General features: G+C 49.2%; 1 protein-coding gene across 1 annotated transcript in view; it reads right to left on the bottom strand.

The window, feature by feature from the left end:
- The window catches only part of SH3PXD2B (SH3 and PX domains 2B), a 101,102-nt gene that overhangs the window by 52,731 nt on the left and 22,721 nt on the right, over nucleotides 1–25,650 (bottom strand). Inside the window, exons 2-4 of the mRNA XM_025866619.2 lie at nucleotides 17,450–17,530; nucleotides 6,642–6,717; nucleotides 373–449 (exon numbers count right to left, since the gene is read on the bottom strand). Coding sequence (XP_025722404.1) covers nucleotides 373–449; nucleotides 6,642–6,717; nucleotides 17,450–17,530 — 234 coding nt within the window. The remainder of the gene's footprint in view (nucleotides 1–372; nucleotides 450–6,641; nucleotides 6,718–17,449; nucleotides 17,531–25,650) is intronic.

Raw genomic sequence — 25,650 nt, 5'->3', positions numbered from 1 at the left:
CTGGAACATTCACACTCAGTGGAATACTATGCATCCATTGAAAGTAGGTTCAAGAAGATGTTTTTATAGCATGGGGAAATTCTTATATCAAAATATCAGAGAAAAAAGAAAGAGCAACAAAAATAACACATATGGGATGGTGTCAACACCATAAAGAAATGCATATAGAGACAAAAACTAGAAAGGAAACATGTAGAAACCTTAATAATTGTTGTCTCTGAGGACTCATGGGTGGTTGATGTTCTGGTTTTTACATTTCTTTCAACTGCAGATTGCTCGCAATGACTATTTTGTAGCCAGAAAGGGAAAAGAAGAAATGACCTAAAGGGAAGACATGAGACACAGGGAAGTGTTAGCATCTCTTAGACTTACCTTACAGTACTCATCGATCGGTATGAGGCGTTTGACAGCCACGTCCCGGATGTGGCTCCGTCGGAAGAGAATTTTGCCTGCAGGAGTGAAGAGCACATGTGGCATTGTAAGGGGGCAATGACAAGTTCTCAGCAAACCGGGAGGGTGTGGATGTGGCTGCCTCTGGTAGGTCTGAGTGGTACCCAAATTCTGGCTTCCATTAACATCCCCTGCTGGATGTCCACAGGGCCTGGATGACCCCATGCATGGTCCTCCAAAGCCTTGTTCACAGCTCAAATGCAAGGGCTTGAGGGAGTGGGGCCCAGGAGGCAAGTTTTGGTGAGATAAGGGAGGCTGGATCAATCCTGAGAAGGAAGGGGCTCCTACCAGATGAAGAAGAAAGGCCAGATCTGATAATCGAACTCTCCGGTTCTCAGAGGGGTGAGCAGTAGAGTGGACAACCTAGCAGCTCAGCCTCCTTTCCTCTTCTGTCCTCCCATGCCTAGTCTAGTCTTCCATTCCGCAGATAATCCATACTCTTTCATTATTCTGTGCCTTTCCCTCTGTCTGGAATACTTTCCTCATCCAACCTCACCCACCATCCCAGTTGAGAAACTTTTATCTACTTCAAATGGATTAAGAGTTCCTGTCTCTTTCTGATTGTACGCACTATCGATTTGTATCTTCTTCTTTCCTCATGGGGAAAGTCATGGGGCTCAGAGTCATGGGGCTCTGCACACATAGGATTTGACTGGACCTTAATCAATTTTGTACCCTCACCACATGGCACTCATACTTGATGAATGTATAAAGGTGGATTTCACTTGCCAAGATGACAAATCCTTCCAATTGCTTCCCCAATCAGCTGTGTGTAACAGAAGGGTTCCAAGCCTTCCTGCCTCACCGAAAACTAGCTGAGAATCAGTCTACTACTTGTTTGGTGATATCCTGAACACTGGTTGTGGTACTAGATCTTCCAGTGTGATGTGTGGGCAGGTAACAGGCAAAGACAAGTATATAAACGATGAGGGTGTCTGGAAACATCCAAGATGCTAAAATGCTATCGGTGAGGTTTGTTTAAAGCAAATTGGTGAGTTTCTGTGAGTCTAATAGGGGAGTGGGGAGATGGTGGCCAAGTGCATGCACTGACCATTAAGACGGGTGGCCTCACCGTTCTGGACCTCTCACACAGGCAGGGGGCAGGAAAATCAGAAATAAGACACCAAAGGGGGTGCCCAGCTTATGCAGAGTGCCAGGAGTCTCCAGGGGAAGGTCAAAGAGGAGGGCACAGGGAGCCCACAGCTCTTCCAATAGCCAAGTATGGAGAGCTTCTGGTCAGAGGAGGCAGGTCAAGGAGAGCAATTCGGGTCACAAGGCCGGCAGGGCAAGGAGAGATCAACCAGTGCTCCAACATGGCTCTGGCGAGGCCACAATCTCCAAAGATCAAGCTTGGGTGAGCAGGAACAGGACAGTAGGAAGGTCCAAAGGAGGGGCACTGAGTGGCTCAGTCATCAAGCATCTGCCTTCGGCTCAGCTCATGGTCCCAGAGTCCTGGGATGGAGCCCCGCATCGGGCTCCCTGCTCAGCGGGGAGCCTGCTTCTCCCTCTCCCACTCCCCCTGCTTGTGTTTTCTCCCTGTCTCTCTGTCAAATAAATTTAAAAAATTAAAAAACAAACAAAAAAAAGGTCCAAAGGAGTCTTCATAAGATAGAATTGAAAGGGATGATGGGAAACAGCCTACTGACTCCAAGATTTGCAATGCAGGCTGGTTAGGGAGATTTGCACTCAAAAAGCCAATGTGGTTAATCTAACACTTAACATAATCTGACCCCTGGCTCTTGGGCAAACGAGCACAATTAGGAAATTATGCAGATATGGTCAACCTAATGGTGAAGTTTTTTTTTTTCTGCTTAATTTCTATCATTTAAAAAGAAAACAATAACCCAGAGTGAGATAAAATACATGTTCCTCATATTCTTTAATAACAGGGAATCTCCTTTGTTTATTATGGTGATTGTTTTAATTCTGCTTATGAGCCAAACTTCTGACATACCATGTTTATTAGAAAAGAAAAATCTAGAACAAAATGCATCACAGGATTCAAAGTGCTTGTCTCCAAGGGGTGGAAGACAGAGGCTTTTTGTTTTCTTCTTTGACTTTCCCCAAATTTCCTACCATAAACATGTATTGCTTCTGAAACCAGAAAGTTTTCATGTCATTTACCACAAAAAAGCAAAATATGCAGCCAAGTGGGGATGGTTTACAACCTGGTGCACCTGCTTTTATTCAGTTACCGTGAGCCCTCGATGGGCCAGCACAGGGGGCCTGCCCTCTTGACACTGTCAAGTGTTTCCCAACCGGGAGGGACGCTGTTGACATTCCGGGTGGGGCAGTGCTTCCCTATGTGGGAGTCCCCCACCCTGCAGGATGTTTAGCATCCCTGGCCCATCCCCATTTCCACCCCCAGTCATTGTAATAATCAAATTACCACCCTCGTGGGTGGGACTGTTTGCAGTGTAGAACCTCCAGGAGAATCCCGAGCCTTTAGGAAAAACAAGGAACGCCTGCCTGATGAGAAATCTCCCACAGTAAATGCTTCCTGCCTCTAATCTGTTTCTCAGAATTGGAGAGGAGTCCCTACCAAAAACATTTGGGTCCCATTTTGATATGATGTCCCCTTCTATAAATCAGAGGAAGGGTGGGGGAGTGGGGTATTCAGGCCTCTTACTGGGAAGCCTGTGACCCAACTCAAACAATTCACAATAGGCACGTTGCACGCACGGGCCCATGGGAACAGCACAGGCTGGTCCTGGAGTCACCACCGACGAAGAGAATTCACTCAAGGCCCAGCCTGCAGGGGCTGAGAGAGAAGGATAGAGAACTCTGGCACCTTCAAGGTCTCCTAGGGGTGTGACATGACAACAAAAGGACCACTCCTCTCCCTGAATGGCCTAGGAGTCTCCGGGCATATGGCAGACGCCCTGCCAACAAGGGGGACAGGAAGCCCTGTGGTGGCACCTGCTGGGGAGGCCATAGGCGCTGTAGTCAGCCAATCCAGGGTGACTGTGCTGCCTTGGGAAATGTATTTACTTCCCAGAGCCTCAGTCTCCTCATCTGTAAAATGGGAGAGCAGCCCTTATTTCTTAGTAGTAACCTCCATGACTCACCCAGCACAGGGCTTGGCCCTTCCTAGGTGCTCACAAAAGAGTAATCACATTTTTTTGTTGTTTTGTTTAAACAGGTTAGATGATACTGACTCATACTCTGTAATTAAGAGCACATGTTCTTTCCTCAACCTGCAGCTTGGTTTCTTAAGACCTGCCTCTGATAGGCTAATTCATCATCCATCTGCAGCAGACCTCGAGCCCGGCTCAGACCCTGGGCTGTGGGGCAGAACCATGTGGCCAGTACCTCCTTGGCTGGGGGCTCTGAGTGAAATGCCAGTTGGGACAATGCCCTTTATCTGTGCCTCATGGGTTTCTGTGTGAGTTGTGGGGAAGGAGGGTGAGGCTTCCCCGGCAGGCCAGCCTTCCTGGAGTGGAAAGGGTGCTAGGCAGAGAGCATAGCCTTTGGTGGGAACGGGCAGGCTTTTGTTTTCCAGTGGTGGAAGGCCAAACTGTAAGTCTTATTTTTCAAGCCACATCCTCTGCCAAGTTGGCTTCCCCAGCTCTTGCTGGGATGGAAAATTGTACAGGGCTGCTTCACCCTCCCCCTGCCTTTGTGCTAACAAGAGACTTGCTTTTGTTCTGCTGACGCGGCAGTCTTGGCAGAAAATGGACCCCTAGGGGAGGGGATGTTCCTCCTGTGTATCCCTGCCCTTGGCCTTGGCCTCAAGGAAGAGTTAAGAGGTGGGCCATGAAGGGATGCTCTAGGGGTCCTGGGGCCCAGCCACACCTCTCCGAGCAGCAAGTGCATGCCCCAAGCAGGAAAAATGGGGCTGAGTCTCTGAGAACAGCATTTTCATAAATTCGTGGGTGGAAAAGGATTCCGTAACCATGAAAGCTTTCAGGGGCTTGGGAGAGGGTCAGCTCAAGTTCTTCCCTGTGCTGGGAAGTTTTTTCATAGCTGGCTTTTGCCTTTCATCCAGTAAAGAGTTATAACTCCCTGCTTTCCTTTCCTTCCTTGAAGAAAAAAACCTACGATTGGGGTCCAGTTCAACTTGAATATTCAGATTGATCATTGAAGTATGACCCTAAAACATGAATACGAAGAAATTCCCAAGGAATGTCCCAGGATCCTGTTTCTGACCTTTGCAGAGAACCCACTATGTGCCAGGGAGAGAAGCTTTGTAAAGCGGGAGGCATTGTCCCATTTTACAGATGGAGAAACTGAGGCTTGGGGGCAGGGGGTTTTCATCAGCGTGAGGTCACAGAATTGGGTCTGTTTGACTCCAAAGCACAAGCTCTGGAGCACTGCTAGTTGGCTGTTGCATTGGTACACTGGGTTTTCTCCAATAGGGAACAAAAATTCTAGTGTGACTGCACACTTTCTCCGTGGAAGAACTAAAAACGTTAGCTTTTTTAGGCAAATGATTCTCCCAGTAGATGAGGCCTGGCAAATACATCTACCCTGTTTCTAAATCCACTCTGTGATGCCATTATCTGGAAGAACCACTCGATGTTCTGATGGCAGAACCCTGGAGTAGGGAGGAGAGAGTGGGCTTCTGAGGGACTCAGGGAGTCCCCCTCCTCTCAGGGCCTGCTCCCTCATCAGCAAAATGAAAAAGATCTAAAGGGCCCTTCCAGCTCTGAATATCTGTGATTTAGGGCGACTATCAATTTGCTGATTATCTGTACATAAAAATAATAGTAAGTGCTTGACTGCTGTTAGTTATGTGCCACTTAGCACCTAGCTAATCCTCACAACAACTCTATTATTTAAGTATTACTATTATCTACAATTTGCAAATGAAGAATGAAACTCCGCATGCTTAAATAATTTCCTGAAGGTAACAGTGTTTGAGTGGGGGGCATTGGGATTTGAACCTGGGCTGTCTGACTTCAGGCATGAATTTTGGAGCCAGCCAAAGCTGTGTTTGAAGCACAGCTCTGTTATCTGTGCAAATGATTATAAATTTCTCTGAGCCTCAATTTCCTCATCTGTAAAATGGGCACAGGGTTGTTCTGAAGACTAAACAAGGTAATGAATGTAAAGCACTTATCCCCGTGACGGCCTACAGTAGACATCCAATATTATTACTTGAGGTAATAACTCTGGTTTGGGTAGCCCATTTTTTTGAGCTGAAGCCTTAATACTATTCCTTTGGTAAGGAATTTTTTTGGTGGGGGGAAGAAACACTTAATGTCTTAAGGGCAGGGATCAGCCATGAGTGTATTAACTCCTCCATAGTGCCTGGAGGAGTGCCTGGCACTCAGAAGGTGCTTGGCAGCTGTGGCAGATAGGCAGGCAGATTTCTAAAATGGACCCCCAAAGATGTCCCATTGTCATCCCCAGAGCCCCAGAGCCCCAGAGCCTATACATATGATGAGATCTCACTCCTGGGATCATGTTACAACATATGCCACAGTTCTATTTAAGAGAGGGAAGTTATCCTGGATTAGCTAAGTAGGTATAATGTAATCACATGAGCCCTTAAAAGCAAACAGCTTTCTCCAACAGGTGGCAGAAGGGGAAGTCAGAGAGATTCAAAGCATGGGAAAGATTCAATGCTCCACCGCCAGCTTGAAGATGGATAAGGAACGCAGTCAGCCTCTGGAAGCTGAGGGGTCCCTGGCTGAGAGCCAGCAAGGAAACATGTATTCTACCTCCATAGCTGCAAGGAATTGAATTCTGCCAACAACCTGAATGAGGCTGGAAGTGGATTCTTCCCTAATCCTCCAGATAAGAGCCGAGCCTGGCCAAGATGATGACCTCTGCCTTGGGAGACTCTAACCAAAGAACCCAGCAGCACCTGCCTGGACTTCCTACCAACTGAACTTGAGATAATAAATGAGGGTGGTTTTAAGCTGCTAAATTGGTGTGAATTCATGACATGGCAATGGCAAAGTAATACTGCAGCCATAACAAAGATGCCACTCACTACAAAAGCTTTATGAGCTCTAATTATTCCCATTGTAGAGAGAGAAAAAACTGAGGATCCTGGAGGTGAAGTATCTTGCCTAAGAGGATGGTACAGCATCCAACCCCAAAGCCCATATTCTTAGGCACTAATTTCTACAAACGGCTGGGACTCTGGTCATTAGGACAATGCCCCAGGAAGCTGAGCTGAGAAATGCGGGGGCTGTCCTGGATCCCCCCAGAGCCCCTCTAACAGCATGTGTCTCACCCACCTGGCAGAAAGGGAATGATCCGCTGTTTGGGATCCTTCTGTCCTCCTTCCATGGGAAATTTGTCCAACATCTGCATCTAAACAGGGGGAGAATAGCAAAAACGGAAGCCTTTAATATGATAAATGCATTTCTGACATTTTAAGGGAATTACGTGAAATATGTGATTTAATATATAAAGGCTCACTGTGTTCAGCTTTTCAGAAACCCAGACTAATGGGAAGGCAATATCAACTGGACCTAGGATTTCCATAAAAAACAATTCTCTCTGTTCATAGCCGCCATATCAGTGAAGGCTCAGAGCTGGGGGAGACCACTGTCAGTTTTCCTGGGGGTCTCCAGCCAAAGGACCTGAAATGTGAACAATACCCCCAGAGCCACCAGAATTCCACTGACAGCAGGTCAATCTGTTTCCTAAGAATTGCAGGTTTTGTCAGGTAACAAACCACTGGGACTCAATTAGTCTGGTTAGGTCTATGCCTGTGAGATCATTACACTCCCCTGCCACACTAAGATTCCCCAGGTTGGCCCAACAGATAGATCTGTGCCCTGCTCTGTGCTAGGTACATGGGGTTCAGAGATGAAAAGACTTGAAGTCTAGAGAGCCAGAAGAGGAAATAAATCCTTACAGGGCGGTGTAGGAAGCACCTTCAGAGGTATATGTAGGCTGCTGTAGAGGGGAGAAGGAACAGGGGCCGAGTTGCCAAACTGGAAACCTTTACTAGTGTGATAAATGCCTCTCTGATTTGATATACAAAATCCCAAGGACCTGTGGCTTATGGTCTTGGGGAAGTGACAGACCCTGGGTCTCATCTCTAAGTTGGCCATAATGATACCAACGTGCAGTGTTACTTTACGGATTAAAGCGGGGCTGTGGTAGTGACTGAGGCTGCCATCAGATTTCTGGTTCTTCTCCTGAGCACACGGTAGATTTGTACTCCCCACCTCCTTGCGGTGGGATGTGGCCGGTTAAATGTGAGCAGAAGAGACATGTGTCACTTTGGGGTGGGAGAGTTATGAGTGGTGCGTGATTTACTACCCTCACTTCTTTCTGCCATGTGACTGGCCACACTGCAGACAGTAGCTTCTCTGCCACTGAGGGTCCGGAGTCCCCAACAACCACGGAGGGAGATGGACCCTAGTTGTATAGAGAGGCTCTCTGTCATAGCATCATAGCCACCCTACTGGTACCTGGGCCCGGGATTCAAACAGGAAGGGACTCTTGAGCCTCCCACGTGACGGCTGGAATGTGAAAAGCCTGCTCATCGTTTCTTCTCCAGCAGAAAGTCACCCTGGCATTCAAGATGCCCCTCTGTAGAAGGAAAGAAGCCCTGCATAGCCCTGGAGAAATAAGCACAGCTAGTGCATAGGGGGAGGGAGGAGAGGTCGCAAGGGCAAGAGAAACAGGTTATCTGTGCCAGGCACAGACTAGATTCTTTAGACACATGCTCTCACTAAATCTTCTGAACACTCCTTCAAGGTGGACATGATTAGCCAGGAAACTGGAGCCCAAAGAGGGAAGAAATCTGCCACGGGCCTGCAGCCAGCAAGCGGCGTGGCCAGAGATGGAAGCCCGTGGCTTCTCTGCCGTCACACTACCCGCCTCGATGAAAACGGATTGCTCTGTGGGCCTGGGAGGCAGGCGGGGGCTCCCTGCCCCGTTGGTGCTGTCTTCTGTGATGCCCCTGGGGAGGCCGGTCCGCCTCGGCTTGGCCGGCACCCTGATGGGCTGCCCAGAGGTCACGGTCTGATTTGTGGTTTCCTGTTGGCCCTACTCTGTGCTGCGTGACAATGGGACATGCTTGGTCCACCGTCATTCAGCAACTGGAGAGCCCACAGCAGGCCTGCTGCAAAGGCGGGCTGCTTTCTTTGAATCCAGGAGCTTTCCGACTCTGGGACAAAGTAGGTACTCAACACCAACCGACCAAAGCAATGAAGGCAACTGAGTGGAACACTCTAGGAGACAGCTTCACGTGTTCACTAAGTGCCCTAGTTAATACTCTTCATATCACTAATATTAAATAAGAATTAGTCACCACTCTAACAGTTGTTTGGCAGTTTACGGTTAGCAAGCCTTCGCATGCATGATTTGATCTGACCTTCACAGTAACTCTGTGATATAAATGTACGCTGCCCATGTCCCAGATAGGAGAAACTGGGGAGCAGAGAGGGACAGCTGCTTGAGGTCACCCAGCTGAGTGGTGGTCCAGCCAGTTCAAGGACCTTAATCGAAATCCCACTCTCTTTCCCTAAGGTCACTCTCAAAGGTGGCTTTGGAGTGTCATGCAAGCGTGAAAAATCAGCCTGAGATGAAGTAAGTTTAATATTCTGTGCACAGGTGAACAGCATGCTTTCTTTTGAAAAGCGGGGTGATAGATCAGTCTCAGCCACAGAGTCTTTTAGAGATGATAGGTTTTGCCTAATGCCATCTTTTTTGGTCCTTCTCAATTTTATTTGTTAGGACAATGCTGGAACACCGATAAAGGGAACTCAGGAGAAAAAAAAACAAGGTATGCACCAGTGATCCATCCACCTGACCATGCCCGTTCACCCTTCTCCCAGCATCCTTCTGAGCCTCTGTCTGAAGGAGGCCAGAGAACCCCCAGTGCTGCCTGCGGTCTCTGACAGTGTGTCTTAGGAAGTTACTCTCTCATCCTTTTTCCTGACTTGCTTTTACCCAGACAAGCATGGCCCAAAGAGCTGAAGTGTCCTCTCAAGTGTTGCCAATTGAGGCAGCAGACCTGGGTTTCATGATGCAATATCTAACCACAGATGGTACCCCTGGGGACCAGACAGTCCTGGGGTTACATCTTGATGCTTCCTCAGGCCAGCTGTGTGTCAGGGGCCAGCCTCCTCGCCCAGGGAGCCCGAGTCACCATCTGGGGAACGAGGACCACAGTCTGCCTGGCAGAGTCTCGCTATGTCCGTGAACGCTGAACGTGAGCCCTTCGGGGACATCCAGGTGCTCAACAACGGATCCCCTCTCTCCTGGCACTCCGCCCCCTAAAGAAGACATTATTCTAAAAGTTATTTGGGAATGATTTTTAGTAGTTTGTGAGGCTGTGTGTTTTAGAAATTGTGTTAAATACACTTAACATAAACTTTACCATTTTGAACATACAAGGAGTGGCATTAAGCACATTCACATTGCTGTGGAACCATCACCACCATCCATCTCCAGAACCTCTTCATCATCCTAAACTGAAAGTCTGTCCCCATTAAACACTAACTCCCTATTCTCCTCCCCCAGCCCCTGGCAACCACCATTCCACTTTCTATCTATACAAATCTACCTGTTCTAGGTGCTACATGTCAAGGAATCGTGCAGTATTTGTCCTTCGGTATCTGGCTTATTTCGCTCTGCATCATGTCTTTGAGGTTCATCCATGTTGTAGCAGGTGTCAGAATGTCCTTTCTTTTTAAGGCTGAATAACATTCCAGCACAAGGCTGTGTTTTAAGGTTAGCAAAACTCCTCAGACTATCCAAGTCCCCTCAGGAGCCAGAGCTTGGTTGTCCAACAGAACCTTCTGCAATAATGGCAATGTTCTATATCTGCACAGTTCCTTACCGTAGCCACTAGCCCTAGATGGAGCTCCAAGGCTGAGCACTTGAAACATGGCTCCGGAGATGGAAGAATCGAACTTTTAATTTTATTTAACTCTTATTAATTTAAATAGCCTCACATGACTAGTGCCATGATCACAGACAGTGCAGGGCTGAACTATTAACACCCATCCTCCTCATTTAGCTTTATCCAGTTTTATTTCACTTTCTTTATCCCTCTGTCAATGGTCATGACAATCTAAGAGGACTATTTGCAAGGACAGGAGATCAGAGGCCTGTGAGGTATTTTGCTTTTGGTCTTAGTGTGTCCAGATTCATAGGCCACAGGCTGCTTCTATCCAGAGGGCTGTCATACTTGGCACCCACAGGCCACATTCCAGACACTCTGTGGGGACCCCTGGACCCAGGCTGTCTGCAGCAGCAGGACCAGAGGCATGCCGGGCTAAGGCCAACTGTAGACTGCTCTCCTTGGAAACTAGAAAATCCATCCCTTCCCTCCAGTTAATGAAAGGAAGTGGTGCTCGGGGTGAGGAGGACTGGAAACCGAGGAAGAAAGTGAGTCAGTCTGGGGGACGGGAAGGGAGAGGGAGCCACGTCAAGTGGCCACATCGCAGGCCTCCACGGGGGATGAGGGAACACTCCATCAGCAGTTTTCAAGATCAGCTTGTGGTAGAGAGAAAGGAGACATGCTGTCCAAGGAAAACAGTGTGGAAGCTGGCGTGGAGGGCCACACGTGGTTTGTGTTAGTGGCAGACTGGACTTGAAGGGCTTTACTCCCTCAGCATCACTAAGCCTCCCGTCCCAGAAGAGCCAGAGCAGACCGTGGAGACTGTCACGCACAGCTGCCGACAGGGTCGCTGGGAAGCCACGTGGTCCTTGGAGCGCGACAGGACATACCCGGAGCCGCCTGACATGGCTCGCTGTCTTTGGAGATTCTGTCCCCTTGAGGGGTGGTCTGGGGAAATGTTAACATGCTCAGGTGTCCTGGGGGACATGCCACGTGGGCCCTGCCTCCCCCCCCGTCTCTCCACCTCGCTCTTCTCCCTGCGGCCCTTTGGTCCAAGTCAGCAGGTCCTCAGTCTGACTTCCTTACTGGTCTGCCTGCCCTTGGGCCTTCCCCAGCACCGCCTCCCTGGTATGAGCTGGGTACCTGGCATACAACTGTGCAAAGAATGAATGAGTAAAAAAAAAAAAAAAAAGTGGTTATCGGGTTTGGTCAGCCATGGAAAGCCCTCCCCTATTCTGCTGTCTAGGACAGGAGAAATTAGGTTCCAGGGGGCAGCAACAGGACCTGGCCTGGGATTCAGAGGCAACTGACCAACACAATCTTGCTCCTTTCTCTTTCAGAAAACAAGAATTGCTGACTGTGTGGGAAAGGGCAGCTACGGTACTGTCTCAGCTACCCACCACCGAGATGGCCCCAGCTTTTCAGATGGAAGGGAAGAAAGACTCCATCAGGCGTGTACAACATGTGGGAGGCACTGCAATTTCAGAAGACAGTGCCTGTGTGTGAGGACCCAGCCAAGACAGTACTCGGATAAATATGGCTGGCAGACTCCGAGGCCAGCTGCTGGCTAGGATCTTGCTGGGCGGCCTTCCCGGCTGGGCCAGGCCTGCCTGGGGAGAGGGAACCCTTCGGCTCTGCCACCCCTGTACCTGCCCCCAGAAAAGATGAGAAGACACTCCCTTCCCTTTGGCCTCTGGGGTGGAGCACGGGGGCTTCCGGGCAGACATGCTCCAAAGCTCAGAAGTGCACTTGGGGCTGTCAAACTCCCAGAGAAGGGCCAGGTCAGTCTTGTCTCAGTCCCACTTGGAAACAGTGACTTCTGCTGTGTGCACTGGGATAGCCGCTCCCATTTCTGGATCTCGGTTCCCTTCTCTGGGGAGAAACAAAGGTGCAGATCCAGATGCTGCCTCCGCTTTGCCTTCAGCTCTGGGATGTGGTATGTCTAGAAACAGCTCCCCCTGCAAGCCCCCGTCCCTAGGAACAGCCCTTTCTGGGTCCCCACAGATGGAGTGTCCCTGTGTACAGGACACGTGTGATGGCACTTCTCCTCCGAGGTCCCTGCTGGGCAGAGTGACCCAGCTGGCCGTGTCCCCCGCCACCAGAATTCTGCCAGATGCCCAGCTAGAAATCCTGCCTCTACACTTTGCACACGTGGTTTCCTCTTCATGAAAAGCCCTCCCCTATCCTGCCGGCAGGTCAGCTCCTTACTTCAGGTCAAGGCCCTGCTCAGATATCAGCTCCTCCAGGAAGCAAGCTCTGCCTGAGGCTCCCTGGCTGGGACAGAGGTCCCTCTCTGCACACCTGGGGTCTGGCTCAGCACATATTTAACCGTGCCTTCCGCGGGGAGAGCCCTGGTTCCGTTGAAGACCATGACACCGGCCTGGCGGGACACACTGAGCCAGTGGGAAACTCACAGAGGGCAAAGGTCGCATGGCACGGTGTAGAGTGGACCCCTCCCACATCTGAGGCCTGTTTGTGAAGGGCCTGTGTTGTGCTCGGAGCCGCCCTCCGCAGGATAGGCTCTGCCCGCTTCTTAGTGGGAGTGCCAAATGGGCCTCCGAAGGCCAGCTCTAGGCAGAGCTCTGCGGCAAATCTATCTTCGAACAGACAGATGTAACGTCAGTGCTGGGCCTCAAGGAGGCTGGGGGGCTGAGTGGTTAGGAGCACGGGTTTCAGACTCAGCCATACCTGGGCCTGAATCCTAGCCATGCTGCTTCTGGGCACATGACTCTGCATCTCCGAGCTTCTGCTTCCCTGTCTATGACTTCAGGCTTGTAAGTGAGGACTGAATGAGATGGCACAGAAAGTGGGCACCTGGCGCATTTCAGTAAATGCTCGCTGACCCTGTCACTGCATCACTCAAACCCCATTTCCTCTAGGCACTGCCCTCGACGCTCTGCGTGTTCTGGCTGTCCCCATGCCCTGCTCGGATGCCAACTCCCTCTGGCACCCTGGGATGGACTCTCCAGCGTGAGCCCCAGCAGGGCAGAAAGGGAGATTCAGAGAGGCCTGCCCAAGGCCACATCGCTGGTAACACAGAGCTGACACCAGGTCTTCCCATCCCAAGACCAGGGCTCTATCACCTGCACCCTTGTGTGAATGAGACACGAGCTCAGATGACCACTAGAAAGTGGCAGGTATGACGACCAGGGTCTGGCTGTTCTAAGCGTAAGAGGGTTAGGAAATCATACCAGAAGGTGAACTGTCATAAAGGGGGCCTTCTCGCTGGTGACTGTGAGTCTCTTTTCCCACAAAGGAGCCTGAGGCATGTTCCTCCTTTCTACCCCAGGCAGCCTCCCTGCAGACTATTTCCTCTGCCTGAATGTCCTGCCCCGACCGGGAGGAGCATCTGCTGTTTCATCTACAGGCTATTTCTTTTACTCCCGTCCCTAGGCTGGCCCTGACTGGCCCAGCCATTGACCCAAGATGAACCAATGAGACTTTTACTTAAATTGTTGGGGGTGTTCTTCTTTTTCCTGAAGCCACTGAGCTGACCTGTTGGATACAGCTTAGAGCTGTGGCCACCACTACCACATACCACCCTGCTTGGGCACAGAGAACGCTAAGAAGTGGAGAAAGGCAGGTCCTCATTGACATTTTTGCCCCTGGATCCAGCCATACCTGAAGCCAAGAATGCTTAGATGTCTCAGTTACATTTAGCTAATCAATGTTCTTTTTGAGTAATCCATTTTGACTGGGTTTCTGTCATCTGCAACTAAAACAAGTTCTGACTAAAAGAAGATCTCACAGCCAGTAAGTGGCAGCGTTTAGATCAAAGCCCAGGATCTTAACCACTCTATTAAACTGGCATCGTCTCTTCCTCTAATCTTTACGCCAGTTCCTAGCAACAACCCGTGCCCATCAATAAATCCCAACAGCTGACATTTGCTCAGGGCTGGACAGCCCAGAAACTGCTCACACGTGTCATCACTTTTTAAAAAAGGCAATTGAGATATACTTCTTATACCATAAAATTCACCCTTTTAAAGTGTACAATTCAGTGGTTTTTAGTATATTCACAAGGCTGTGCAACCATGACCATCACCCAATTCCAGAACATTTTCATCACCCCCAAAAGACACCCAGTACCCACAAACAGCCTCTTCCCCTTTTCCCCTCCCCCCAGCTCCTGGCAACCACGGATCTGCTGAACCTACCTCTTCTGGACACACATCACCATTTTTAGGTCCATATAAGCCTTGTGAAGTAGCCACTAGAGAGAGGGACACTAGAAGCAAAGTGGCTAAGAGTGCGGCTTCTGGAGTCACCCACCCAGTTTCAAACCCAAGTTCTGATGTTCACTAGCTGTGTGACCTTGTGCAAATGACTTAACCTCTCTGAGCCTAAGATTCTCCATCTATGTAATTGAATAAGCTTAACGCGAGGATTCCATGAGTCATTATCATTTAGATGCTTAGCAGTCAGTGATCCACAAATACCAGCTCGTTCTGCTGTCATGACCACACAACACGGATGAGGCCAGAGAGGCAACACAGGGGTTAAGGGGCATGCCGAAGGCCACACAGCACAGGCGGCTGGGCCCCAAGTCTCCTGACTGAGTCCTCTGCATTTTCCATTACAGCGCACTGGCCTAGCTGTTCCTCCACGAAAGCCTGGCCCTCCCCATACTCTCTTGTGCCAAGTCACTTTTGGAAAAAGCCAAGGCTACTCGGCAGACAAGAGGAAGGGGAGGGTGGGGTCACGAAATCATCTTACTTCGAGGGGTCCCAGCCCCATGTGGGCTGGCCTCCTTGCCTGGTCCTGGAGAACAGCTGACTTTGGCTGGTGGGGTCCTGCCCTCCTCTCTTCCAGATCCCCGCTCTGGGATGTGGGGGGTGGGGGGCAGGCCACTTCTAGGACAGCGAGACCCTCTGGAATTCCGTGATGTTCCCACTCCAGCCACCCATCTGGGACTCTTTAAAGCTGGCTGAAGCACTGCCTTTAGACTATCAGGGAGGGGCGTCTGAGGCAGCTGTTTGTGTTATAGTAAACCCCCAATTATTGCCAATTATGCCGAGTGGGGGAGAAAACCTCACTTTTAAGCTCTGGAAGAAATAAGAAAGTTGAGTCAGAACAGGAGAGTCAGGGAGGACAGGCTTTGGGCCAGGGAGACTCGTGATCATACTCTGGCTCAAGCATTCCCAAATGATGTCACCTTGGGCAAGTCTCATCTGAACAGAGGGACAGCTAATGACAGCTAATGTGCTTACTGAGCGAGGCACATCTTGAGTAACGGTCACAATGAATGCACAAAGAAAGCGTTTTCACTCTTAGCATGCAGATGGGGAGACTGAGTCTCAGAAACACACAGCGGTGACACCAAGCTGAGATCTGAAAGGCAGAGCTAAGATTCGAAACGTCTGTCTAATCCCAGAAGTCAAGGTCTAAAGCCCTGGGTATGCTGCCTCACTGGCTGCAGAACAACAGCTATTAACATTTCCAGAACTTCTCCCCACCCCGTCCTCATTCAACCTCTCCTCCTCCAGATGATGCTCTACCAAACGCCCAGACCCCTCTGGCCACAGCCGACAGTCTCAGGGGTGGACCCAGCACCCTTGGGACCATCAGATTCTCTCTCTCCTGGAGACTGGACCCAGCACCTAGAAACGCCAGAGTGTTGGCAACAGGGAAGGACATTTCAACTGGGGGACTGCAGTGCTGTCTGGGGATGTGGGCCAATGGTCCGGGGAGGAAGCTGGTCCAAAGAGGCTAGCAGGAAAACAGAGTAGGCTCGATGGGAGACCCTGTGGCCATAGCGATAGACGGCTGGGGAGCCGCTAGGCCTCCGAGGGCCGTTCAGTTGCTGGCTCTGGGGCCCTCTGAGGCCAGCTGCATTTCCTGCTCTGGGATCTGTGGGGGCACACCTGCCTCTTCCTGTAAATCTACGCTACTTCTTCCTCTCTTCCTGCCTAAGCTGCTCAGGGGGTGTTGGCTCTGTGGATGTCCATAATCCCCAGGATAGCAATTCTGATTGTAGCAGTTCTATTGTTTCGTTGTTCTCTGCCCCCTGTTATCCTTTTGGAGGTACCAGGCAGGCAAGAGGCTTCTGGAAGCAAAATACAGGTAGTCCTCCCTACACAGACCCGCTGTGCAGGAAAAGTCTGTCGAGCAACCTGCAAAAGTGTTTACCCAACATTCAATGTCTGAACTGAAGACGTGCTGTAATAGATCCGCATAGATCACCCCTGCATCTGCATAAGAGGGTATGGATCTCGGTCATTCTCAGACAGGACTATTCCTCCTGCTCATGGCGTTTAAAGGTGTTGGGCATCATCTTCTCTGCCTTTCCCCAAGGGTTCAGCCCCTTCCTCGCCCCCATGCTGCTCCTGCCAAGTCTGTTTTAGATAGTACCTTAGCATCTTTAACATATAGTCTCTTTATGTATTTACATGTTTGCTGTAGACCAGAAGGAAATATAATTTACATATGGTACTGTTTGATTTGGTTGCATTTTATGAACACAAAATGCCACTAATAAGTTCAGTGCATTTTAATAATTAGGTAACTGGTGTCTTGGTTTACATTACGCAATGACTCTTGGCAGTTTGTTATGTAGGCGTTTGAGATTGTTTTAGTGATATTGGGGAAACTGGTTAGGAGCACATTATTATCTCTCCTCCCCCTCTAAAATAATGAAATACAGATTCTGAAAACTCTTTATTCAACATTTTTAGGAATGGATTAGGTCCATACGACCAAGGCTGCCTGTGGTTAATATCACCCAAGCTTCCGAGAGAACATGTGAGGTCAAGACACGGGATGGTATGCAGAGGACACTGTGTTCACTGGGACTTCTGGGAAGTGACCTTTCACTCTTTCCTGCTGAGTATGAGCCCAAGGCATTTTGTAACCCTGTGGGATCTGAGGATAAAGCCAACACCATGAAAGTAGGAATGCAGGATGAGAGGAAGGAGCTGGGTGAGGTGGTACTGTGAAAACCCTGGATCAAGCTATGCCTGAAGCCGAGAAGGTTTTTTTCCTCCTGGGACAGTCAGACGAGTGCTCCACAGATTTGTGTGTCGTTCTTGCACAGGGACCGTGTTAATTTCTGTATCATTCTGATTTCAGTACCTGTGCTGCTGAAGTGAGCACAAGGACATCGTTTTTAAATCTAGGAAATAAAAAGGAACACTATGTGTCTGCCACGGGTGAGGGTCTAGGCTCTGACGTCAACATGGAAAGTTAGTCCGATTAAACTTCTTCCTACACCGCAGCTCACTGGACACTCCAAATCCTTACCTGGAGGTCAAAGAACTTGCTGTAGCGCCGGTAAATGGCCTCCGTGGAGCCGCTGGACCATGTAACCCGGATGATATAGACCTACGAGAGGGACAGAGGAGACAGGCATTAACACCAAGGGAGCCCTGCCATCTCCAGGGCTCTGGAGCAAAGCACAGAGTTGAGTCAGAAAGACCTGGGTTTGAATCTCAGCTCTGCCGCCGACCAGCAGTATGGCTTGGACAAGTCACCTGCTCTCTCTGGGCCTCAGCTTCCTCCACAATAATATGGATATAACCCCCACCTCTGAGAGCTATACAAAGGATTAAATGAAATCAAGAATGAGAAAGCATTAGCACCCAGCTCATCTCAGGAGATGGTGTTCTTTTCAGCACTGTAGGGATTTCTTGCTTTCCACTCAATCCACAGAGCCCCGGGGCTGGCTATTTTTCCAGTCATTCTTAAAAAGAATCAGCTCTGGGGCTTTTGCTCCAAACTTTGAGAAAGTCAAGCTCTCTTTTCTTTGAAGTTGGTGGGCTATTAGGATGGGGACCTGGAGCTGCTGGGGGCCATCTTCTCACCACTTGGAAGGAGCCTGCCTGAGTATGAAGCCAGCATCAGTAGATTCCTATACCACAGTCTGACCCTGAGATCCAGCTCTGCTTGAAGCTCAATCTACTCCTGTTCTGTCAAGTTTCCTGAGCCAATACATCTTGGGCCAAACCTGCCTTCTCAAGTTATTTTTGAAGCCAGTTTAAGTTGGGTTTCTGACACATGTAATCTAGTCCTGACTGATGCAGGATGGGAGGTAGGAGAGAGCTCTCTGAAGCCTGGAGACATCATGGTGCACTTTGAAGGACTTGGAAATGTTACTAGGAAACTTTCATTCAAAAGGCGACAAGGTGGAGCAACTATGTGGGGGCTGGGGCCAGAGACCAGTGTGAATGCCAGGGACTTGCAGGAGAAGGGTCTCCAGGTGAGAAGAGAGGAATAATGGAAAGATAAATCAGGACAAGATGGGAAGTGCCCTTGAGTGCCAAGCTAAGTCCACCAGGCATGACCTCTCCAAATCCAACACGCATTTCATTTCAAAGAAGCATGACAGAGAGGAAGAAACGTGAGCTCTAGAGTCAAGAAGCTCTAGACTCACACAATTTCCTAACCCTCAGAGCCACAGCTTCCTTAACTGTAAAGCGGGGTCAGCAAGTCCATCTCACACAGAGTTGTGATGATTATTAGAGGCCAAGCTCCAAGCTCTTTGCCTGGCAGAAAGGAAAAGGTCAAGAACTTTTAGTACCCTGCACTCTGATTCTCCAAAGCCTGCCCCACCCCTGTTCATAAAAAACAGGCTAATTCAACGTCAGGGATTTGGGCATCCCGGCCCAACCCCCTCCCTTGTTTGTGCTCCCTGGTGCTGGGGCCTTCACGGAGCCAAAGAACAGGTCAAGGCATCCTTTAGGAATCCCCTTGGAAAGGTGATTTTCTGACAAAAAAGAACTCTGTCTCTGAAGCCACCTGAGTAGTTGTCAGTTTTATTTAAAAAAACTTCAATTCTGCCTCATCAAGACACCAGCACAGAGATTTTGAATGGCTCCCATTTGTCATTCATTCATTCACTGTACAACATTTAGTAAGTACCTCTTGTGTGCCAGGTACTCTGCTGGATGCTGGGACACAATGAGGAACAAGAGACACCTAGACCTTGCCCTTGGAGAGTGGGAAGATGGACAACAGGCCAGCAGATAAGCAAGTAGGTACGTAATTGTAAGTTGCATTCAATGCTTAGGAAGGCCCCCAGAGCCTGCCATGAGTGCACGAGAGGGGAGCGTGGGGCAGCTGGGTGTCCTTGGAAGGGAAGGCCTATCTGAGGAAGCAAGCATTGAACGGAGACCTGAAGGACAAGATGCTGGCCAGGAGAAGAGCTGAGAACAGAGTATTCCGGGCAGAGAGAAGACGAGTAAGGATACGGAGGCCAGGAAAGGCCGGACATGTCTGAGGTGGAGGAAGACCATCACGGCAAGCAGAGCCGGGGGAGGAGGGAGGCAGGGGTGGGGAGGCAGGCAGCGGTGGCATTACGAAGGGCTTGCAGGCCACAGGGAGGAGATGGGATTTTGTTCTATTAAAGAGTTTCAAGGGGTGGGGTTGTGTGACACGATTTAATGTATGTTTAAAAACGTTTCCTATATATCCTTCTGGCCACTGTGCGAAAAATGGTATGACGAGGAGCAGGGACACCACTAAGGAGGCCTTTCCATCACTGAAAGGGACTCAGCCAATCCAATGGCCCCAACTTCCAGATGGGTAAATTGAGGCCCAGAGAAGACCATACCAACAGTCCTGTCACCGGGGGATGCTTAAGCGAAGTTTGGATGACTATTTGTTAAGAACAATGCTAATGTGGATTAAAAAACAAAGAAAAAAAAAGACTGATCATCAAAGTCATTGTTTTCCTAAAACCAAAAAAAAAGCATTCCCATAAATGGAAAAAAAAATTCTGCTTACACAATTCATTCTCGATCTCTTGTTTACAGTTTTTTAAAGTTCTGTACATATGGTACAAGGACTCTGCAGCAGTCCTAATTGGTTTATTGGAATCAACCTCTGAAGACAATTTGATGCCTGCATTTTTAGGCACAGATCTAACTTTTTAATGAGAATTGTCCCAATGCAGGGCTTTGGCCTTGCCCAGGGTTTAGGGGTGGGTGAAAGGGCACACCCACTGGGTTCTGACGCCAGCCCTGCTACTGGGGGAGACTCACAGGCACCAACCTCTTTGGCCACAGTGTCCTTCTCTCTTAAACAGGGTGAGTAATTTCCCTTGAGGATTCACAGCAATCACTAATGCATGTGGGGCCTTGCCCAATGCCTGGCACACAGGAGGCGTGCAAAGCTAGTTTTTCCCGCATAGCAGTTGATCAGTATGCCTGCTTATCTGGTATTCCCTCTCGTCTTGGTAACAGCGCCTAATTTCCTTTGGAACGCCACCCCTCTCCCTTTCCTAGTCTTTGTGATAGGGAGGGGGCGTGTGTCCCAGGCATGGCCAACCAGACTGCTGCCTGTCCCTGGCCACAACAGTGGTTCAGGGACAGGCACGTGACCCAAGCCAGGCCAACGAGACTCAATTCTGGGACTTTTGATGGTATGGTCAGGGAAGAGTCCCCTCTCCCCATCGTGATGGCTAATTGGGAAGAGAACTATGTGGAAAGCATCTGTCACACAGAAGCAAGCAGCCAAGAGGGAGAGAAAGGGCCTGAGTCCTGTGATATCATTTGAACCCCCAGATCCAGCATCCTGGACATTTCACGGCCACAAGCCAAAACCTTCCCTTTCTTGTTTAAGCCAGATTTAGTGTCTGTTACTTGCCACCAAAGCAGTCTACTCGACTTTTATTTTTTTATAATTTTTAAAGAGATTTATTTATTTATTTATTTATTTATTTATTTATTTATTTACCAGAGAGAGAGAGAGAGAGAGAGAGAGGGAGAGAAAGAGAGAAAGAGAGAACACACAAGCAGGGTGAGCAACAGGCAGAGGGAGAAGCAGATTCCCTGCTGAGCAGGGAGCCCGATGCGGAACTTGATCCCAGGGCCCTGGGATCATGACCTGAGCCAAAGTCAGACGCTTAAGTGACTGAGCCACCCAGGTGTTCCCTGACCTTGGCTTTTAGATTCTATCCCAAACCCATTTAACACGCAGTGTCCTGCTGTTAAGGAATTAAAAGCAGATTTTTTCATGGCAGCATTATTCACAATAGCCAAATGATGAACAAATGTATTGTACACATACAATATTACATACATATTACTCAGCCTTAAAAAGGAAGGGCATTCTGACTCATGCTATAATGTGGATGAATCCTGAGGACATGATGCTCAGTGAAATAAGCCAGTCACAAAGAACAAATACTGCATGATTCCACTTATATGAGGTACCTAAAATAGTCAAACTCATAGAAACAGAAAGTCGAGTGGTGGTTACCAGGGGATGGTGAGGGGGATGGGGAGTGAAGTGTTTAATGGCCATGGAGTTTCAGTTTGAAAAGATAATGCAAGTTCTGGAGATGGATGGTGGTGACTGCCCAACAGTGTGAATGTACTGTTTTTTTCTTTAAAGATTATATTTATTTGTCAGAGAGAGAGAGTGAGAGAGAGAGCGCACACAAGCAGGGGGAGCAGCAGGCAGAGGGAGAAGCAGGCTCCCCACTGAGGAAGGAGCCCGATGCGGGATCCGATCCCAGGACCCTGAGATCATGACCTGAGCTGAAGGCAGATGCTTAACCAACTGAGCCACCCAGGCGCCCCAGTGTGAATGTACTTAATGCCACTGAGCTATACACTTAAAAATGGTTGCAATGGTAACATTTATGTTATATATATTTTTATCACACTTAAAGAAAATAACTGTTAACAAAAGTAGATTTCCTGCAGGGGTTTATGTAGTCCATGTCATGTTCCCCTGGAAACGACACTGGAACTTTCTCCACAGAATAGCCCTCAAACCGTGTGCTGCACATCTGAGAGAAGTTTGTGTCCAGAATGTATTTTTTTATAAAAAAAACTCTCAAAACTCAACAGTAAGGAAACAACCAACATGATCACAAGATGGACAAGAGATCTGAACAGATCCTTCATCAAAGAGGATATACGGATGGCAAATAAGTACACAAGAAGATGTTTGACATCATTAGCCATTAGAGAAAGACCACCTGAAACCATGAGATTATCACCATGTATCTATTAGAATGGTTAGAAGAAAAAATACTGACACACCAACAAAAACAAATGCTGACAAAAATGTGGGGTCACCAGAACTCTCATCCACTGATGGGAAAGCAAGATGGCACCACCAGTCTGATGGATGCGGACCTACCAGGTGAAAGGTCATCGATAAGGGTTGCCACACAGTGTGAGAGTACCACCCCACAGATTACTTTCCCAGCAAAGGGGAAAATGCACCTTTTCAATGCAGATCTGGTGGTTAGACTGTGATGGGGCAATCAAACCTAGCATCACCAATAGAGAGACAAGCAGACACGCCGAGGTGATGCAATAAGAAATATACAAAATCTTCTGTCGAGTATTGTTGCCAAAATGTGTAACCTGAATCTCAAAGCCTCTTGACCTAAGTTCCAATTTACAGACAGTAAAGGAGAAAGAGGAACAAGCTAAATGACACCACAAGGAAACAATCAGACAAATTCAGAATGTGGGATATTCTAGAAGACTACCAACAGGGCATAGTTCAAATGCTACTTCTTCCAGAAAGTCCTCTCTGACTGCTCCCTTCCTACCAATGTTAGGTTGGTCTCCTGCTGCAGATCTCCTTGGCACCCACTTCCTCATCACCAAGTCAATTATACTTGACTGCAATTGCTGTCTGCTTTCCCACTATGTTCTAAGTTTCATGAGAGGAGGGACAGTGCCCATCCTGTTCACTGAGTGCTGTATGTCCAGTGCAGAGCACAATGGAAAATCTATGCTTCGTGAAAAAACTGGAAAGAAACTGAGATGCCAGGAGGTCAAGCTCTCACAGATGGCAATGTCTATCCGAGGCAGGCCTGAGGTCTGTGGGAAGGGTGGCTAGCTCAGCCGTGTCTCTCAGAGGGTCCCACAGACTTGCCTCTCCACTCTGCTCCGTGCCCTGCTTTGCAACCCCTCCCACTGGCACGTCTGCTGAGAGTCTCAGGGAGCAGCTGGGGCTCCTTCCCTCTGGGAATGAGGAAACTGGTCTCTGAAGGCCCCGGAGGGTTTCCTCCTGCTCCCTCACAGGAGGCCTTGAATCGGAATTGGCCACCATGGAAATCCCTTCTTACTCAACCTCAGCAGCCAGACCTGCGTGATTTACAAAGCCCAGACTCCCCAGGCCTGGCTTCCCCTCAGGCTGTGTCATCAGGGCCAGGAGTACTGGGTTTCCTCACTTCCTCTAAGTCAGTACAGAGAGGAATGGGTGGACGGAAGGGCTGTGGGGTGGGGTCTACTGCGACCAGGGTGCTTGGGGCAGAGGTGGGCAGATGGCTGGGCTGTGGTGTCTCCCAAATTTCCAGGAGCCTGCAGGCGAGGCTAACACATCTCACATTCTCCTAGCCAGGAATGTTGGCACAGAAGTGCAGTGACCCACCTGAGGTCACAAGTTTTGACGTTCAGAATGAGGACTGATGCCGGCTCCCTCTAACCCCGACAGCCTTGCTGTAGCAGGGAATCATGACTCCACCCCAGCAGCTGCTGCACTACAGCTGGACTGTGGGTCTGTAGGCAGATGCAAGCTTGTTCTTCTGTTTTTGAGAGCCCACCAGGAAGCTGTGGAGTTTGGGGTTAAGACGGCCTAGATTCACCTCTGCTTTCATCTTGACTAGTTGTGTGGTCTTGGAAAAGTGGTTTAAACTCTGTGACTCAGCTTCCTCCCTGTGAAAAACAGGGATCATAACAGTATCAACCTCAGAGTTGGGGTGACGATTAGGTGAGGATGTGCATGCAGAGTGCCTCACACAGGGCCTGCGTGGGGTAAAAGCAATCATGATCATCATCACTACGAGCCAAACACAGGGGCATAAAGCTGAGGGAGACCTGGTCTCTGCTCACTGCCTCTATAGAAGCTCCTCCCACAGCCCACTCATCTGCCCCCAGTTGCCCAGTCCCAGGGCCCTGCCTCTTTCCTGGTCTTCTCCAGGCCCCAAGGGAGTCAGAGGCCTAGAGCACAGGCCCAGCTCACCTGAGCCTGGGGCAAGCATTTCCTAGCTGTCCGGAGTCAGGGCCCTGTCCCCTCCACATGAGTGTGGGGAAGGCCCTGCCACCTCCCACCCCCATCCCCATCCCCGGACCTCAGCCTCAGCGGAGGGGAACTCTGTGTCCAGCCCAAATGCAGCGTCCCCAGGTAGCTGTGAGCCTGCTTGGTGCCAGGGCTTCACCTACCCTGGCCTTTCCTCCTCTTCCAAGGGTTGATGACTGTTTGAGTCCTAGGTCAGTGTGACCTTGCCAGGAAGTGCCCCACAAAGGACAAAGAACCAATCTACTCACGGATGTTGTGAGGTGTGGCCTGGGCCACAGCGACCCGCCTTCTGATGACTACCCTGTCCTGAGGCCTCCAGAAGCTACTTTTCCTCGACTTAGACTGCTTTCAGAAGACAGAAAAGGGGGAAAAAAAAAAAGCCCCCTGGCAGATGCTGAGAGTCCTGTTTAGACCCCCCACTTGAGAAGTGCCACCTGTCCTGCCCATCTCACAGCCACAACTGACTGTGCAGGGCGGACCAATCAGCTTCTCTCAGGAATCCGGAATCAAGACCAGATGTCAGCACCAGCCAGAGCCACCTCCACACTTGGTGACAGACATCTGGTATGCAGAAAGGGACAAATGAAGGGGAGGCACAGGAGAGAAGCGGCAAGAGCCTGGTCTGGCTCCTGCCCGTGCTCCGGTTCTTGCTTCTACGACACACGACAGGGACCTTGGGCCTTCTAGTCAACTCCCCTTTTGGCATGAAGAGGGTTTTTATGCAACTAAAAGAATTCTACGACATAGAGAAGAAAGTTCAGGCACTATATTAGGTAAAAAGAGTAGGCTAAAAAAAATGAATCTCAATCTCAAAAAAGTTATATATACTGTATGTAAGTGTATGTGTGTGCATGTACACACATCATTTCTGGTAGTTATGCTCTATAAAGTCTTTGTGAACACTGATTTAGCAAATACTGAACCACTGCTCCTGGGGGAAATACAAGGTTAGGGTCCTGCAAGCCTCTGGTCACATTTTCATGAAAGGACCCATATATAGCTTGGTTGTTTCTGTTTAAAGACACCTCATTCGATGTGTACTGTAAATGCATTAACATTGAACTCCGGGCCAGCGACACTGTACCTCACACCTAAACGAAGTTTATCTAACCTACATGTTTTCCCCGTGGAGACACATCACAGCCTTCCCAAGCTTAGGAACGCCAGACAGCACTTCAGCATGATGTGTGGGGTCATTTCAAACAGTGAAATAACCAACAGGAAATACAAAAATGTAACAAAAAAAAGAAAAAGAGAAAAGTGGCACTGAAGGGATCATGAAAAAGACACTTGTTTTAAGGATCAGAGCTGAAAGCAGAAGGCAGAGTGTCACCTTGCTTAGCCTTAGCTGGGCGCACAGCGGGTGACACACACGTTTTGCTGCTCTGCACACGCCCGTGTCCACGAGGGACCACGTAAGTGCTACGAGTATTGAAGTTGGATCACAAATAAATTTT

The sequence above is a fragment of the Callorhinus ursinus genome, unplaced genomic scaffold (assembly GCF_003265705.2).
Source record: "Callorhinus ursinus isolate GAN/ISIS: 27379988/994484 unplaced genomic scaffold, GSC_fseal_2.0 scaffold3, whole genome shotgun sequence".
In the NCBI taxonomy this organism is placed as follows: Eukaryota; Metazoa; Chordata; class Mammalia; order Carnivora; family Otariidae; genus Callorhinus; species Callorhinus ursinus.
The sequence above is the reverse complement of the archived record's forward strand: the minus strand, read 5'-3'. Positions and strand labels throughout refer to the sequence as shown.